Source organism: Saccopteryx bilineata, chromosome 7 (genome assembly GCF_036850765.1).
Source record: "Saccopteryx bilineata isolate mSacBil1 chromosome 7, mSacBil1_pri_phased_curated, whole genome shotgun sequence".
In the NCBI taxonomy this organism is placed as follows: domain Eukaryota; kingdom Metazoa; phylum Chordata; class Mammalia; order Chiroptera; family Emballonuridae; genus Saccopteryx; species Saccopteryx bilineata.
This window is the reverse complement of record NC_089496.1, coordinates 107,112,588-107,127,293: the sequence shown is the minus strand read 5'-3', so window position 1 is coordinate 107,127,293 and position 14,706 is coordinate 107,112,588. Positions and strand designations below refer to the sequence as shown.

Sequence of the window (14,706 nt, the reverse complement as noted above, 5' to 3'; positions counted from 1 at the left end):
GCTGGGAGAAATTTATTCTGGAAGACAAAGAGCATGTGTGAGTGTGAATGAGTGTGAGTGTGTGTGTGTGTGTGTGTTTCCTCCAGGCAGATGCTCTGTGTAGTCACCTCCACTCCACCCCCGCCCCCCAACCCCCAGATTAAAAGTCCTGCTTGAAAAATGTCCTTGCAATGCCTCAAAGGGCTTGATGATTTCAATTTTATTCAACAGAGCACAATGATAGCCAGACATTCCTGGGCAAAAGTAGGTGGAAATGTACAACCTCCGATCAGCACCCTGGCTCCGGCCAGTGTTTGACCTGAAAAGCTTTCTGGAGAAAATGAAACCAGTCCACAAAAATCAATTGGGGACCCCCATTCCTTGTGATTGGACATGCACGGTGCCGCAGCCAGAATCATTATCTCTAAATTGATTGACCCAAATGTCATGCAGATCATCTTGGAGTGGGGAGCCAGCGTGCTTGACGGGCTCACATTTTCTGCTGGCTGCACAGCCAGATGCGGCCGGTGGACTTGATGGGCCGCCTCTCACCAAGCGGTCAGGGGGTTTTGCCCTTGACGACCGGAGAGGCTGTACTGTGTGAGAAAAAGTGGGACTTGCAAAGTTTTTTAACTTTGCATTCTGACCTGCTTGTTAGACGGTGGTTTGACTTTGAGCTAAGAACGATGACCGAGGAGGCAGGAGACCCAGCTGAAGTCCCAGCTGGAGACATTGAGTGGCTTCCAGGGTGCCCGGTGCTCTCCCGGGGGGGCTTACACACATTGTACACCTCGTTCCTTCCAGCGAGCCTTCCAGGTTGGCGTTTTTACCACCATGTCTGTTTTACAATTAGAGAAAAAACAAAACAAAACAACCTTAGAGAGGTCAGGTCACCCACCCCAGGGTGCACAGTGAAGAAGTGGGAAGCGGGCACCCAGCCCCCAGCAGCCTGATTTCAAGGCTGAGGCTCTTGGCTGCATGATCATGGGAACAAGGACTTTGGGTCCCCAAGCGTCCGTCCCCTCAGTGTAAGTAAGGGAGCAGCTGACCAGTCCCGACTGTCCCCAGGAGCGTGACAAGTACAAGATTTTCCAGAAGACTTTTGCTGTTATCTCGGGCTTGCTTCTCAGTCACTTTTGGTTCATTGAACAGGCTCAGTTCTTAAGACTTAGCTCTGTTCATTTAAAAATCATAGTCTCCTGTCCACTTTGGAAGCACTACGCCCGAGCCCCAGCACTGGCGCTGCCGGCTTGTGAGTCTAGCAGCTTGCTGGGCGTGCGGGCGTGCGGGCGTGTTGCCCTGGGAGAGGGCAGGGCCTCTCCTGACTTTTTGCCTTTCCACTTCTGGTGCTGCAGGTGGTTGTGGGGAGGGAGGAAGCAAAGCAAAAAAGAGACCTCTGCCCCCTTACCCGGCTGGGCATGCACCGCCGTCCCTCCTTGACTTTGTTGTTCTAGCAACTTCTCTACGTGCACGTTCCGAATGAGGGTTGGCCAGAGCAAGTCCTGCTAACTGCAGTCTCTTGCAAGAGTGACTCCATCTTCTGACTGGCTCTTTCCTCTCTGGTGCACACCTCTGTCCCTGAGAGATGATTCCAGCGAGACCGCCCGTCACCACCTCATCCACCTCCTGTGCCGAGTCTCAGGCCTGTGGGCAGCCCCAGGACCCAGCTTCCTTACCCTTTGGAACCAGGAACTCAAGAGAGGGTGGTCCTGGCTCCCTCTGTGGGGTTCCCCCATTATTTCCCAAGTCTCTTTTTTTCCTGCTCTTATGGGAAAAAATCAACAATCCACCGACTGGGAACAAAATGCCAGGACGCCTTCCTTGCAGGGCCCTCAACCGTGGGCTTGGGGAGGTGAAGCACCCTCGCCCCCGACTCCAGCGGGTGGTGGTGAAGTCTCCCCTCACGCTGAAGATGGCTGACTGAACCGCTCCCTGTCTCAGGTCTGTGAAGAGGTAACTGGTCTTATTCCTGCTGGTCTTTTGAACTTAAAGTCTGAGATAGTCTTGTATGCTGATCTTGTCATTTATTGCCCAAATGGGAAGGCGCTTTTGAAAGTGACAGATGGCACTATTAATAATTATTCTGAGCCAACAGGAATAAACTGGGGCCGTCCGGCAAACTGACCCTGGAGCACCTCTGTGCGCTAGCTTGCTCTGCAGAAGGGAGACAGCGCGCCCCACGCTCTCTCTGCCATCACGCAGGGCAGTGTCCTCTCTGGGCCCCACCCCACCTTTGGAGGGAGCCCCCGGCTTTGCTCAGGGCCCCTTTTCCCAGTTCTGCCTGGGCTCTGCTGCAGGACCGAGGGCAAAGGGTCCCCTCGGAGCCTCCGTGCCTCTAGGAGAGTCTGTGCCCCGGGCCAGGCGCTCCCTGCTGGCTGGCTGCACTGCCTCGTCCGGGGGGGCCGTGCTGGGGCTTCAGCACCTTCGGCCCAGCCAGAGGGCCTTCCCAGGACCCGGCCTCCTGGGGCCTCCCTCGTCCTCTCCCTGGCCTGCATCCCCAGGGTGCTGGTCCAGGTCGCATGTGGGTCACGAAGGCCTGTCCTCTCCTACCCGGGGGAAATCCCTTTCATTTGGGGCAAATTTACTTCTTCCGGAGCCTTGGTCTCCACGTTGGACTGGTTTTCCCTTTCCGTCAAACCCTGTTGTCCAATGAAAACAGGGACCAAAGTCAGGCAGTGCTGTTACCAGCCCTTCTGAGAGCGGAGGGGCAGACAGCCTGTCTGGATGGGGGGAGGAGAAAAGGGGAAAGAGAAACAGTGACAGCTCCAAAGTGAACTGTGCCGTCCACACCGCGTCGAAGCCGCAAGTTCTTGCAGACCCGGAACGCCTGCCTGGCCGGGTGCCCTGGGCACCAGCCGCTCCTCTGCAGGGGCGGCAGCTGCGTCCCTGCCAGCAGAGAGGACCCGCGCGCTCCCTGGGACCAGGGGCTGCTCATGTCTGCGCTGCCCAGTGCGTAGCCACGAACCACAGGCGGCTAGTGAGCAATTGAAATGTGGCTGGTGCAACCGAGGGGTTACGTTTCTCGTTTTATTTAACTTTAATTTAAATGTAAATAGCCGTGTGTGGCTTGCGGCGATCATATCGGACAGCACAGTTGCAGAGAAATGGTTGAAGAGGAGTGATATCATCCAACTGACGTTTTCAAAGACAGTTTCTCAGGCTGCGAGGTGGAGAATGGCTAGGCCACTGGGGCAATGGAAGCTGGAGGTGACTGCGTTCTGGGGAGGTGACTGCACTGTTCCCAGAGAGAGAGAGAGAGAGAGAAAGAGAGCACACCTTTGGACTGAGGTGCTAGCAGAGGCGAAGCGGACAGGCTGGCGGCTGGGCTTCCACACACTGCTCTGAACACACCGTTCACAGTGAAATAGACCCACTCTCTAACCAGGTCAGTTTGGGCCAATCCACGAGTCATTAGAGAGCCCTGAGATGGAGGACATGTCTTCTTCCAGTGGTGGACACAGTTGGTTACCTATGGACTGGGCTGAATAGTGTCTCCCCAAATTCATGTCCCCTGGAACCTATGAATGTGACTGTACTTAGAAACAAGAGCTTTGCAGCTGCAATTAAGATGAGGTCACACGGGGCTCTGAATCCAACATGACGGGTATCCTCAGAAGAGGGAAATCTAGACAGAGCCACTCATGCAGAGGGACGAAGGCCATGTGGCGGGGGCGGCAGAGACTGGAGTCGTGCTGCCACGAGCCAAGACACTCCAAGGGCTGCTGGTGACCACCAGAAGCTAGAAGAGGCCAAGAAAGTTCTTCTATAGAGTCTGCAGGGGGAGTATGGATCTGCCAGCACCTTGATCTCAGACTTCGGCCTCCAGAACTGTGAGAGAACGCATTTCTGTTGTTCTAAGCTGCCCAGTCTCTAGTCTTTTTGTTGTAGCAGCCCTGGGAAAAAGATACACTGAGCCAGCATGCACTGTTTTCTTAAAACCTAGCAGACCTCATTTTTTTTTTTTTCCTGATGACTCTCCCTTCCTCCAGTAACCATGCACCCAAGGAAGCTGGTCTTCCCTGGGTGGATCCTACCCACCGGGAGGCAACTCTACCTAACTGCTGGGTATGATTGTGGAATGAGGATGTGACCCAAAATTTCCCAGGAGGATATGCAGGGAGGTCTGTGGAGGACATCTACTTCCATCCACTTTGAGATATGCTTCTTCCCTTGGACATTCTTGTGTAATATTGGTAACGCCTGCAGCTGCAGCAGCGACCTGGCGTGTAGCCCAAGGATGGCATCCATGGAAGGATGGCGTCTGTGGAAGGATGGCATGCATGGAAGGATTGCAGAGCGTGAAAGAATGGCAAAGCGTAGAAGGATGGTGTCCGTGGAAGGAGGCAGAGCATGGGAGGATGGCATCTGTGGAAGGGTGGCATCTGTGGAAGGGTGGCATCCGTGGAAGGGTGGCAGAGCATGGGAGGATGGCATCCGTGGGAGGATGGCAGAGCATGAGAGGATGGCATCTGTGGGAGGATGGCAGAGCATGGAAGGATGGCGTCCGTGGAAGGAGGCAGAGCATGGGAGATGGCATCTGTGGAAGGGTGGCATCCATGGAAGGGTGGCAGAGCATGGAGACAGACAGCACTTGGACCTAATGACCTCGCTGAGCTGCCAAACCAACCAGCCCTGAGGCTTCCAGGACTTGGCTGCCAAGCTAGGTGACTGAGCTAAAACAAGGATAGTACCTCCCTGTCCAAATGGTGTATCAAGCTGCAAATCCACGGACTGTTGGTAAAAACCATTGTCGCCATCTGGCTGATTTTCCAAAAGGCGCTTTACTTTCCCCAGTGACTCCCAGGTGGCCTCACCTGAATGAAGACATGAGTGAACGGAAAAACACGAAACACTCTTTTAAGAAAAAGCACTAACCAAACAGCAATTCCTGGCTGGCCATCCATCCTACAAATAAGTTTTCTCGGCACCTGGTCTCAGCTCTTCCGGAGGTTGGAGCAAGGGTAATGTCTTAGCTTGCTGGGGTTAATTGGGGGGCTTATAGACAAGAAATGTTTACCACTCACAGTTCTGGAGGCTGGGAAGTCCAAGATCACAGCGTCTGGGGTGAAACTGCTTCCTCGTTGATGGGTCTTCTCACTGTAACTTCACATGGCCAGGGAGGGGTAGGGACCTCCCCAGGGCTCCTGTATATTAGTGCTAAGCCTGTTCACGTGTGCTTCATAAAGGCCCCACCTCCTAATGCTGTCATCTGCTTGTATAAGATTTCTTTTTTAAAAATTTTATTTATTCATTTTAGAGAGGGGGGGAGGAGAGGGGAGAGAGAGAGAGAGAGAGAGAGAGAGCAGGAAGCATCAACTCCCATATGTGCCTTGACCAGACAAGTGCAGGGTTTTGAACCAGCAACCTCAGCGTTCCAGGTCGACACTTTATCCACTGCACCACAGGTCAGGGCTGGTTGTATAAGGTTTCAACATAGGATTTGGGGGGACACAAACATTCAATCCATAGCAGATGAAAAGAATGCTTTCTCTCTTACCCCAAATTACGTGATTCCACCAAAGCTTTCCATGGTTTTTGCTTCTCCCTTCTGACCCTATCTCAAAAATTTCCCTCATGCAAAGAAAAAAAAAATGCGTCTCCTAATTTCAGAAGTCCTCACAATTCACCTGACTTTTAATCCCTCGAACTGACTTAAATATATTTGATATACAAATGTAATGGATGTATTTCTCCTCCTTTTTCCTCCCTAAGAGGAGTAACTCGGCCCTCCTTCAGTCTAAACGTACTCAACACCTTCTGACTCGGGGCTCAGAGGCAGGTCAGCGCTGGGCCCGTAGCCCGAGTGTCCCACGGATCCCGCTCTCAGGTGCTTGTTGCTTGTCCGGGGCCAGGACTGGGGGCCTTCCCTTGGGGTGTTCTCCTTCTTCCCTCTCCTTCCACACCTGCAGCACTGGGCAGCCCGATTCGTGCTGGTTCCTGAGCTGGCCTCCTCGCTCGTTCTCTTGGCTCCCTCCTACCCCCACCTGAAGGCCAGTAGCTCACAGTCCTCGGCTCCAGGCCTCATCCCCGCATCCACCCCTTGTGGAGAAGAACGCTGGACTCCTTTCCTAGGCTTACCTTCACCCCTAACCCAAGGCCGCCAACTGCCTGTTGGGGAGACCGCCACACCCACGTGTCAGGCAAGCCCTGTCTCCAGCTGGGAAGGAACTTCTCTGCTGTGAAGATCCGCAACTCGACCCTGAACAACTCGCTCGTAGAGGGCTGGTTGGTAGCAGCACTTCACTGGGAGGCTCCTGAAGACGAACAGACCTAAAGACCCATCAGCCAGACGGTCCGAGTCGGACTTCCATTGCTGTCAACTACCGACCAGCACTTCGTTGAACACCTCCATGCCTCAGTCTCCTTGCCTGTTAAATGGGCCAACAGGTGCACCTATGGCGTGGGGCTGCTGTGAGTTCATGTGCGTCGACAAGACAGAGTAATGCCTGGCACATGGAAAGAGCTCAAGAGATGTCAGCACTTCCTGTTATCATCCTAACGGCGCTGAGTAAGTCCTTTTGCGTAGGGCCGGCCTTGGGAGACACAGACATGCAATCTGTGTGTGAGGGTGTGCTCGGAATAGCAAGGGCACCAAGGGTGAACGCACGTCCCCTAAGGACTGGGCCTCACCCGTCTCCGCACGGCAGCTGGGAGCCCACCGTACCTTGGACCCTTGGACACGGTGACCTGTCGGCACAGCACTGAATGACAAAAGACAAAGGGACTGAGATCTAGATTCCCAGGAGCATGCAGGAAATGGCGGGGAACAGACTGGAACCCCCCCAGGCAGCAGACCGTGGTGCGTCACTGAGCAGAAGGCACAGAGGTCCAACGCTTCCCCGAGTGATACTCTACAGCACAGGCCTGAGTATCAGCCAGGTGGGAGCTGTCCTGTGAGGACGTGCTCAGAAGAGGTGACCTCTCCATTGAAGAGCTGCTTACTCTGCCTTAAAAAAAGACCCTGGCTGGGTGGTCTAGTGGATAGAGCGTCATCCCGGTATGCTGAGGTTGTGGGTTCGATCCCTGGTCAGGGCTGTAAAGACAAATGAGCTGATGCTTCTCTCTCTCACCATCTCCCCCCTTCCTTTCTCTCTCTCAAATCAATAGAAAAATTAAAATAAATAAATAAAAATTAAACATGAGTCCTCTGATAAAATTTTATTTAGCATCAATAATTTAAACTTGGTCTTCATTATAAACCCTCCTCTCTGGAGACAAACACAATTGGCTTACATGAGAGACAGACTATCAGCGTGGTAGACAGAAGTGTTGTATCTCTCTTACAGGAAGATAATTATTTTCTTACTTTATCTGTATGTATAGCAAGTCTCCAGTAAATTTAGTGCTTTAATTTCTATTCTCCATAGAATTCTGATTTTGTAATAAATGGTCTGATATATATATACACCATTACAACAAAACTTTCACTTTATGAAAAATCAGCAAAAATATATCAGCAAGAATATAACTAGTGCGTTTAGAAAACACGCCATAATCCTAAAACCAACCGATCTCACACAGTAACTGTCATATCCGACATACCAGCTACACGGAAGGAAAGCTATCATCTTTGGCAGATGATGTATATATGTAAGCAAAGACACTGATCAATCACAACACTTCCATAATGTTAATTCCTTATCACTTAAACCTAAATCAACAAGAGTACCAAATTACACAAGAATGAAATCCCACATTTGTTGAACAGAGACAATGTTGAGTGGCAGGAAGAGCAGTGAGCTGGGAGCCAGTGCATTTGGACTCTTGTCTTGTCCTGTCCTTGTCTCTGGGTGGATGACCTCAGGCCAAGTATTCTGGGCTAGGAATCCTTCAATTTAAAATGGGAGAGCTGCTTGGATGGTTCTCTAATGTCTTTCTAGGTTTAACTTTCCACGAGTGAAAAATCTTTGACCCTGATTCATTTTCATGCTGTACAATGAGGTCTCCAACAATACCAACTTGGCAGGTGGGTTGAGTCCAGCTCCACCCAACAAATACAGTCAAGAGTTCCTTGATGCTTCTGTTCAAGCCTTTACCTCCTGAGCCTCGTGACAGCCCCGTCCTAAAACTAACAAGCAGTAGTGACCGGCTTCAGGAGGTGAATTAGCTCATCCGCCACTAGACACGAATTCAAGATGGATAGTTTTAAAGACCCCCCAAATTGTGTTATTAAGTAAAGATAAACTGGAAATACAACAGGAAAACCCATAACACCTTGTTTGCTGAGAGCACTGGAGGGGCCCAACCATGACTGGACCATCAGGAAGCACACATTTTCTTTGGGAAATGGTAAAATTACACAATACTTTACCAACAGAAGAAGGTAGGTACATATGTTAACTATAACACGTAATTTTCAATTGTTCTTTGTGAACAAGCATAAAAATATACATACAGTTAGAACTCTATTGATCCTAAATATAAAGTCAAGGTCCTGGCATTTATAGGAGGCTCTCTAATGCTGCTAATCTGAACATCAGTGAGGTTTACTGTAGTTTTACGTGTTTATTCACATATTTATAATCCCACAGGACGAGGCTGAGAGTCCTTTACTACTGTTGGTTTCTACTGCATTACCTGAAAAGTCCACCTTTCACATAATCACAGAAAGTGAAGATGTTCAAGCCCCTTCTGTTTAGAGCATCTCATCCATCCCCTACCTTGCTTATCAGATCAGTCTGTTCCGAAAGACAAAATAAAGGGGGGGCGGGGTTTCCCTCATCTCCCTATTTAAAAGTTAAGTAGATTTTATCTCTTTTGATCCAAGGTCTTCTTTCTTCCTAATATCTTCATGTAAGTCCTATCTTTTTTTTTTCCCCTAAAAAAAATATGGAATGCTTCATGAATTTGTGTGTCATCCTTGCACAGGGGCCATGCTAATCTTCTCTGTATCGTCCCAATTTTAGTATATGTGCTGCTGAAGTGAGCACCATGTAAGTCCTATCTTAATTGTAGTTACACAATGCTGAATATTTAACTACAATTTGCACTACAGAAATTAATCCAATTCAAAACACGTGAATGTGCAAAGCAAAATTACTTTGAAAATCTCAAGTTTTCTTTTCTTTTTCTTTTTTTTGTGTGGCAGAGACAGAGAGAGGGACAGATAGGGATAGACAGACAGGAAGAGAGAGAGATGAGAAACATCAATTCTTCATTGTGATGCCTTAGTTGTTTATTGATTTCTCATATGTGCCTTGACTGGGGGGCTACAGCAGACTGAGTGACCCCCTTGCTCGAGCCAGCGACCCTGGGCTCAAGCAGGTAAGCCTTGCTCAAACCAGATGAGCCCATGCTCAAGTTGGCGACCTTGGAGTCTTGAACCTGGGTCCTCCGCATCCCAGTCCAACTCTCTATCCACTGCGCCACTGCCTGGTCAGGCTCAAGTTTTCTTTTTTTTTTTTAAGATTTTTTTTTTTCATTTTATTTATTCATTTTTAGAGGGGGGAGAGAGAGGGAGAGAGAGAGAGAGAAGGGGGGAGGAGCTGGAAGCATCAACTCCCATATGTGCCTTGACCAGGCAAGCCTAAGGTTTCGAACCGGCGACCTCAGCATTTCCAGGTCGACGCTTTATCCACTGTGCTACCACAGGTCAGTCAAGTTTTCTTAATAAGCACTATCCTTCACTTAAATACAAAAATGCTTCCCATGCAACAGCTGTGATTATGAGTCTTGAAACATTTTCAAGATCTCTAACCGATGCCCCTTTCAGAAAATATGAATCTCTCACTCCTCTACCTCCCTCCTGAGGGGACTCAGGATACGGACCCGAGAGGGGTCTCTCTTGACTGGGAATCCCCAATACGAAGGAGCATCAACTATATATTTTGTTGACCTTTGCCTTTCTACAATTTGTATTGTAAAATAATACATTTATTTTTGCATCCCAAGATATATAATTTTGTTTTATACTATTGAATATGCTTTTTCACACTCTACAGCCCTCATTCCTTATGAGATTTTGATACAGTTCCTTGTGGGGACAAGACATCTCCCTCCTGAGAATCACTGAACCAAACAAAATACAATTTCTGCAGTACCATTTGTGATAAAGCCCAATAACTAAGTTTGAGGAATCAGTGTTCAATTGAATACAGAGAGAAATTGTATCACTGAAAAACAGTGCATGAAGGATATTATTACCATATTAAACATATTCTGATTATTAAACCAAATTGTTTAAGCTTTATACTTGAAAACTAATGCAGAGACTTGTTTTTTTAAATGATCTGCTGAAACCATCATGAAATGCATCTTTTACACAGGTCAATTATCAAAGTGAATTCTGATGCTTTCTTTTGTTAAAATAATGTTTTCTTCGTTTACATAACTTATACAGTTATACCCTTATTCCCGCCCCTTCTCAGGTATTTAGAAAACTTTTAGATTTTTCTAAAGAAATCTTTTATCAATTTTTACCTAGGTTAGCAGCTTAGGACTGACTCTTTCTGTCCTATAGAATTGGCAAGTATAACAAACATTTCTAACACCACAAAATAAAGGCTTAATAGGAATATAAAATAGACATGCCTGTTACTAATACTCCAAATGCTGACGGAAGGACACTTCCACACACCCTGAAGCTTGAAGAACACCTACAAAACTTCAAAAAAATTTTTTCAAGAAGATAGGGATACATTTCTTCCCAAATTTTAAAAGTGATTTCCTGTGCCCAAGTTAAGCAGACCTGAAAGGTAGACTAGAAAAGATTAACCCACAATCTATGGCTAAGGACTTAAAAGTTACTTCAATGCTGTGGTGGACTGCTTTTCCAAAAGGCACAATAGTTTAAAATTTTACACCAGCGCCGTCAGGGAGGGGCCCACTCTGCGGTGTCAGTACTCTGCATTGATGCTCTTGGCAATGGTGTTCAGCTGCATATTTGACGTTCCTTCATATATTGTACCTTAAACAAAAGGGAACAATCAGGGGTAGACTCAGAGTAAAGTGTAGATACAAGAAATAGCGCTACAAACATCACCTCTGCAATTGCTATGCAACTGTCTTTAGTAACATCACTCAGTGTCCCCTGAATATGGTATCTGACAAAGTCATTTTGCCCAAGAGGTGATAACTTTCCACTTGGAAATTAGATTCAGATTCCAAAAGAATCAGTATTAAACAGGTGAAGGCGTTCGTTCTGAACTATTAACGCAGGAGCTCGGATTGCCATCAGGCCGGGCAGCTCTTGGGGCTGCGCTTTCCCGTCCCCCGAAAGGACAGCTCAGCACCGAATGCTCAGGCTGTCGGCTCTGAGCTTCCGAAATGAAAACTGAGGTTTCAGAGGGTAGCACTAAATGTATCCAAACTAGTAGCATTTTTAGTAAAAGAAGAATTAAGACAGGTTTTGTTGTGTTTTTACTAAAAGGCCTGTTGAGGCATTAAAATAAAGGCAATTTAATGTTTTTAAACACATAGACCCATTTTTTTTAAAGGAAGAGGTGGGGGAAAAAACAGCCACAAAAACGGAGAGCCAGCGCCCATAATACTGAAGACAGGAACATCGCCTCTGCCGGAAGTACCAAAGAAATATCGACCCAATACAACAGCCCAGACACCGACAGAGGCAACAGACCAAAGTAAAAGGAAACAAAATGGAAAAAACCTACTTACCAATCTTTGCGTCCCGAAAGTACTTCTCCACAGGGTAATTTCTGGTGTAGCCCACACCTCCCATCCACTCGATACATTTACTAGTTGTCAGTCCTGCAACCTACCAAAAGCAAGCAGTAAGTCACCTGTTAGAACCACACAACTTCTGTTATATAAACGCTCTAGTGGCGTGATGGGGTGGGTAGATAAAGTGGAAACTGGATCCAGCAGGCTGGCCCTCAAAGGGGAGGTGGAGAGGAGATTAATTTGGGGGTGAAAAAGTTAAATGAACACGTGAAGCCATGGAATGAGGGGGGCTGACTGCGGGGCTGGGGACAGCGGCCCGGCCTGGGTCACATATGGCTGCACATGCCCACACAGAGAGCACAAAACACACGGCAACCCCTCCTTGCTGCGTCCACTTCCCACCACCACCCGCGGCCTCGGGTCTGCCCAGCTTGGAACCCTGGAGGAGACGCCAGCGCTCAGGTGAGCCCCACCTGGGGATCAGTGATGGGTCTTCTACCTGAATTGGGTGACCCGGTTTCCATTTAAGATCCTGGGGAAACTTGGAGACCTCACAGAGTTTGGGCCTTTTCCTGTGGCAGCTTTACTTTTTATGCTATTCTGCTGCAGGGACTGTAAAGTCCACGGTATTTTACTTGAAAACTAGCGAATGCTCAACATCCCTAAGTGAACCACTTAGGAAATACATACCTGAAAAAAAAAAAAGCAGAATGACTTTTTTTTTTTTTTACCTCTGATGCATAGTATTTGGCCATAGATGCTTCTTTCATGATTGGCCTTCCAGCTTCTAGAAGCCGAGCCGCGTTGTATGTTAGCAATCTTGCAGCTTCTAGCTGGGTGGCCACCTGAGCCACTTGGTGCTGGAGTCCCTGTAACATTTAAAACACAAATTAGAGAATTATGATTTCTGAAATCACAGCTTATTCTCAAAATCATACCTGGGTAACAGATTCAAAATATATCCCAAAGGAAACTCACATTCATTTGGTAAAAATACTTTAAAATCTTCAATCCAAACTGAAATATGATACATATATTGTTTAAGAACTTTCCAAAGTTCATGTAATGCTTTGTCACTGTCAAGATTTAAAATAGGCCCTGGCTGGTTGGCTCAGTGGTAGAGCGTCGACGTGGCGTGCAGGAGTCCCGGGTTCAGTTCCCGGCCAGGGCACACAGGAGAAGCGCCCATCTGTTTCTCCACTCCTCTCCCTCTCCTTCCTCTCTGTCTCTTCCCCTCCCACAGCCAAGGCTCCATTAAAGCAAAGTTGGCCTGGGCGCTGAGGATGGCTCTGTGGCCTCTGCCTCAGGCGCTAGAATGGCTCTGGTTGCAACAGAGTAATGCTCCAGATGGGCAGAGCATTGCCCCCTGGTGGGCATGCTGGGTGGATCCTGGTCGGGCGCATGCGGGAGTCTGTCTACCTCCCCGTTTTCAACTTCAGAAAAATACAACAACAACAACAAAAAAGATTTAAAATATAAATGATCACAAAATCAGGTTTAAAAGTTTTACTTATTATCTAATAATTATTTTCAACCCCTTTTATGATCCAAACTGAGGTTAAACAAAATTCCAGCAAAGCAAAACCCCGAATATATTTTTTATTTGCTGGAATTAACAAAATTTCGACTCTGCATATAGTCCCTACCTGCAAGGACCTTGTAGGAGAGAAAGATATGATTGCAGGCGAAGCAAAGAACAAATCTCTCTTGTGAGATTAAAGCAATTTGGAAAAAAATGCTAGCTTTAATCAAAGCTTCACATAGATATAGATACAACTAATAATGTTGCTTTTCATGACCAAATTTCTAAAAGTTTTTTTTTTAATTACCCACACTAGGAATCTTTAGATATGTCATGACTGTGCCTATTAGTATACCTGGCCCCTTCCCCTCCCTCCCTCCTGCATGGACACGAAACACTGCTTCCTGCGTGTAAGGAGACCAAAAGCCTCCCTTAAAACTGTCTTCCTGTTCGGTATCCTCTGTTGCCACCTATGTGTTGGCTGGCCCTACGAAAGCACTCGAGTCTAGTAAAGAGAAAGTCAGACCAGAAGCCATGGCCAGCATACCTAGACTCCCGATACCTGATCAGCGGCATGACCCTGGGAAATAACTCAACCTCCCCGTCTATGATGGCAACGGCAGCAGGAACTGCGGGGGGCCGGCCAGGCCTGATCTGCTCACTCTGCCTAGGCCTTGGACCGACTGGGCACACCCACACCTTAGGGTCTCTACACGCGTGCTATGTGTGTGGGCTTGCAGGAAGCCTAGTCCTTGCTGTACACCTGAAGACAATGCAGCCAGACGAGCTGATGATGTAATGAGCTGTGCTTGGAGCCCAGAGCTGTGTACAGGGAGGTTCTGCAAACATGTAAAACAATGCTTCTGGATTACTCGGCGACGCGCTTGAGAAAGCTAGGAACGCGGCTACGCCAGCCTTCCACCATGTAAGACGGTGGAGGACAGGAGCGTGGGTGGACAGGAAGACTGCCTACTGCCACCAGCTAATCGCCTGATTGCCTGGGGAGCTCTGAGAGGCACGCCATTGGACCAGGCCGGTGTTACCCAACACGCTTGCCTAAGAGCGGCTCCTGTGCGCTCACTGCAGCCAAGTGTGCCTTCTGCAAGGGGGACGTGTCAGACGGAGTGCAGGATCCCTGCCTGGCTCTGGCCTGACCCGTGACAGCTGTCCTGTGCTGAACACTTGGGAGGCTCGGGCCATGTGTTAACACTTCACACATCTACCTGACTGAACATCGCTCTAGATCAGGAGTAGTCAGCCTTTTATACCTACTGCCCACTTCTGTATCTCTGTTAGTAGTAAGGTTTTCTAACCGCCCACCAGTTCCACAGTAATGGTGATTTATAAAGTAAGGAAGTAACTTCATAAAATTTATAAAGCAGAGTTAAAGCATATAATAATAATTACTTACCAAGTACTTTATTTCAGATTTTCACTAAGTTTGGCAGAATAAATCTTTATGAAACAACTTACTATAGTTAAATCTATCTTTTATTTATACTTTGGTTGCTCTGCTACCGCCCACCATGAAAGCTGGAATGCCCAATAGTGGGCAGTAGGGGCCAGGTTGACTACCACTGCTCTAG

General features: G+C 48.0%; 1 protein-coding gene and 1 non-coding gene across 3 annotated transcripts in view; both read right to left on the bottom strand.

The window, feature by feature from the left end:
• Positions 1-7,122: 7,122 nt before the first annotated feature.
• Positions 7,123-14,706, bottom strand: part of ACADSB (acyl-CoA dehydrogenase short/branched chain) — a 40,987-nt gene continuing 33,403 nt past the window's right edge. For both annotated transcript variants that reach the window (XM_066238416.1, XM_066238417.1), the window contains 3 exons: positions 12,330-12,467; positions 11,593-11,692; positions 7,123-10,885 (listed from right to left, as the gene is read on the bottom strand). In XM_066238416.1, coding sequence (XP_066094513.1) covers positions 10,815-10,885; positions 11,593-11,692; positions 12,330-12,467 — 309 coding nt within the window. In that variant the 3' untranslated portion in view covers positions 7,123-10,814. The remainder of the gene's footprint in view (positions 10,886-11,592; positions 11,693-12,329; positions 12,468-14,706) is intronic.
• On the bottom strand, positions 8,803-8,909 carry LOC136311317 (U6 spliceosomal RNA). Its single transcript, XR_010726720.1, has one exon. It is a non-coding gene; the product is annotated as a U6 spliceosomal RNA (small nuclear RNA).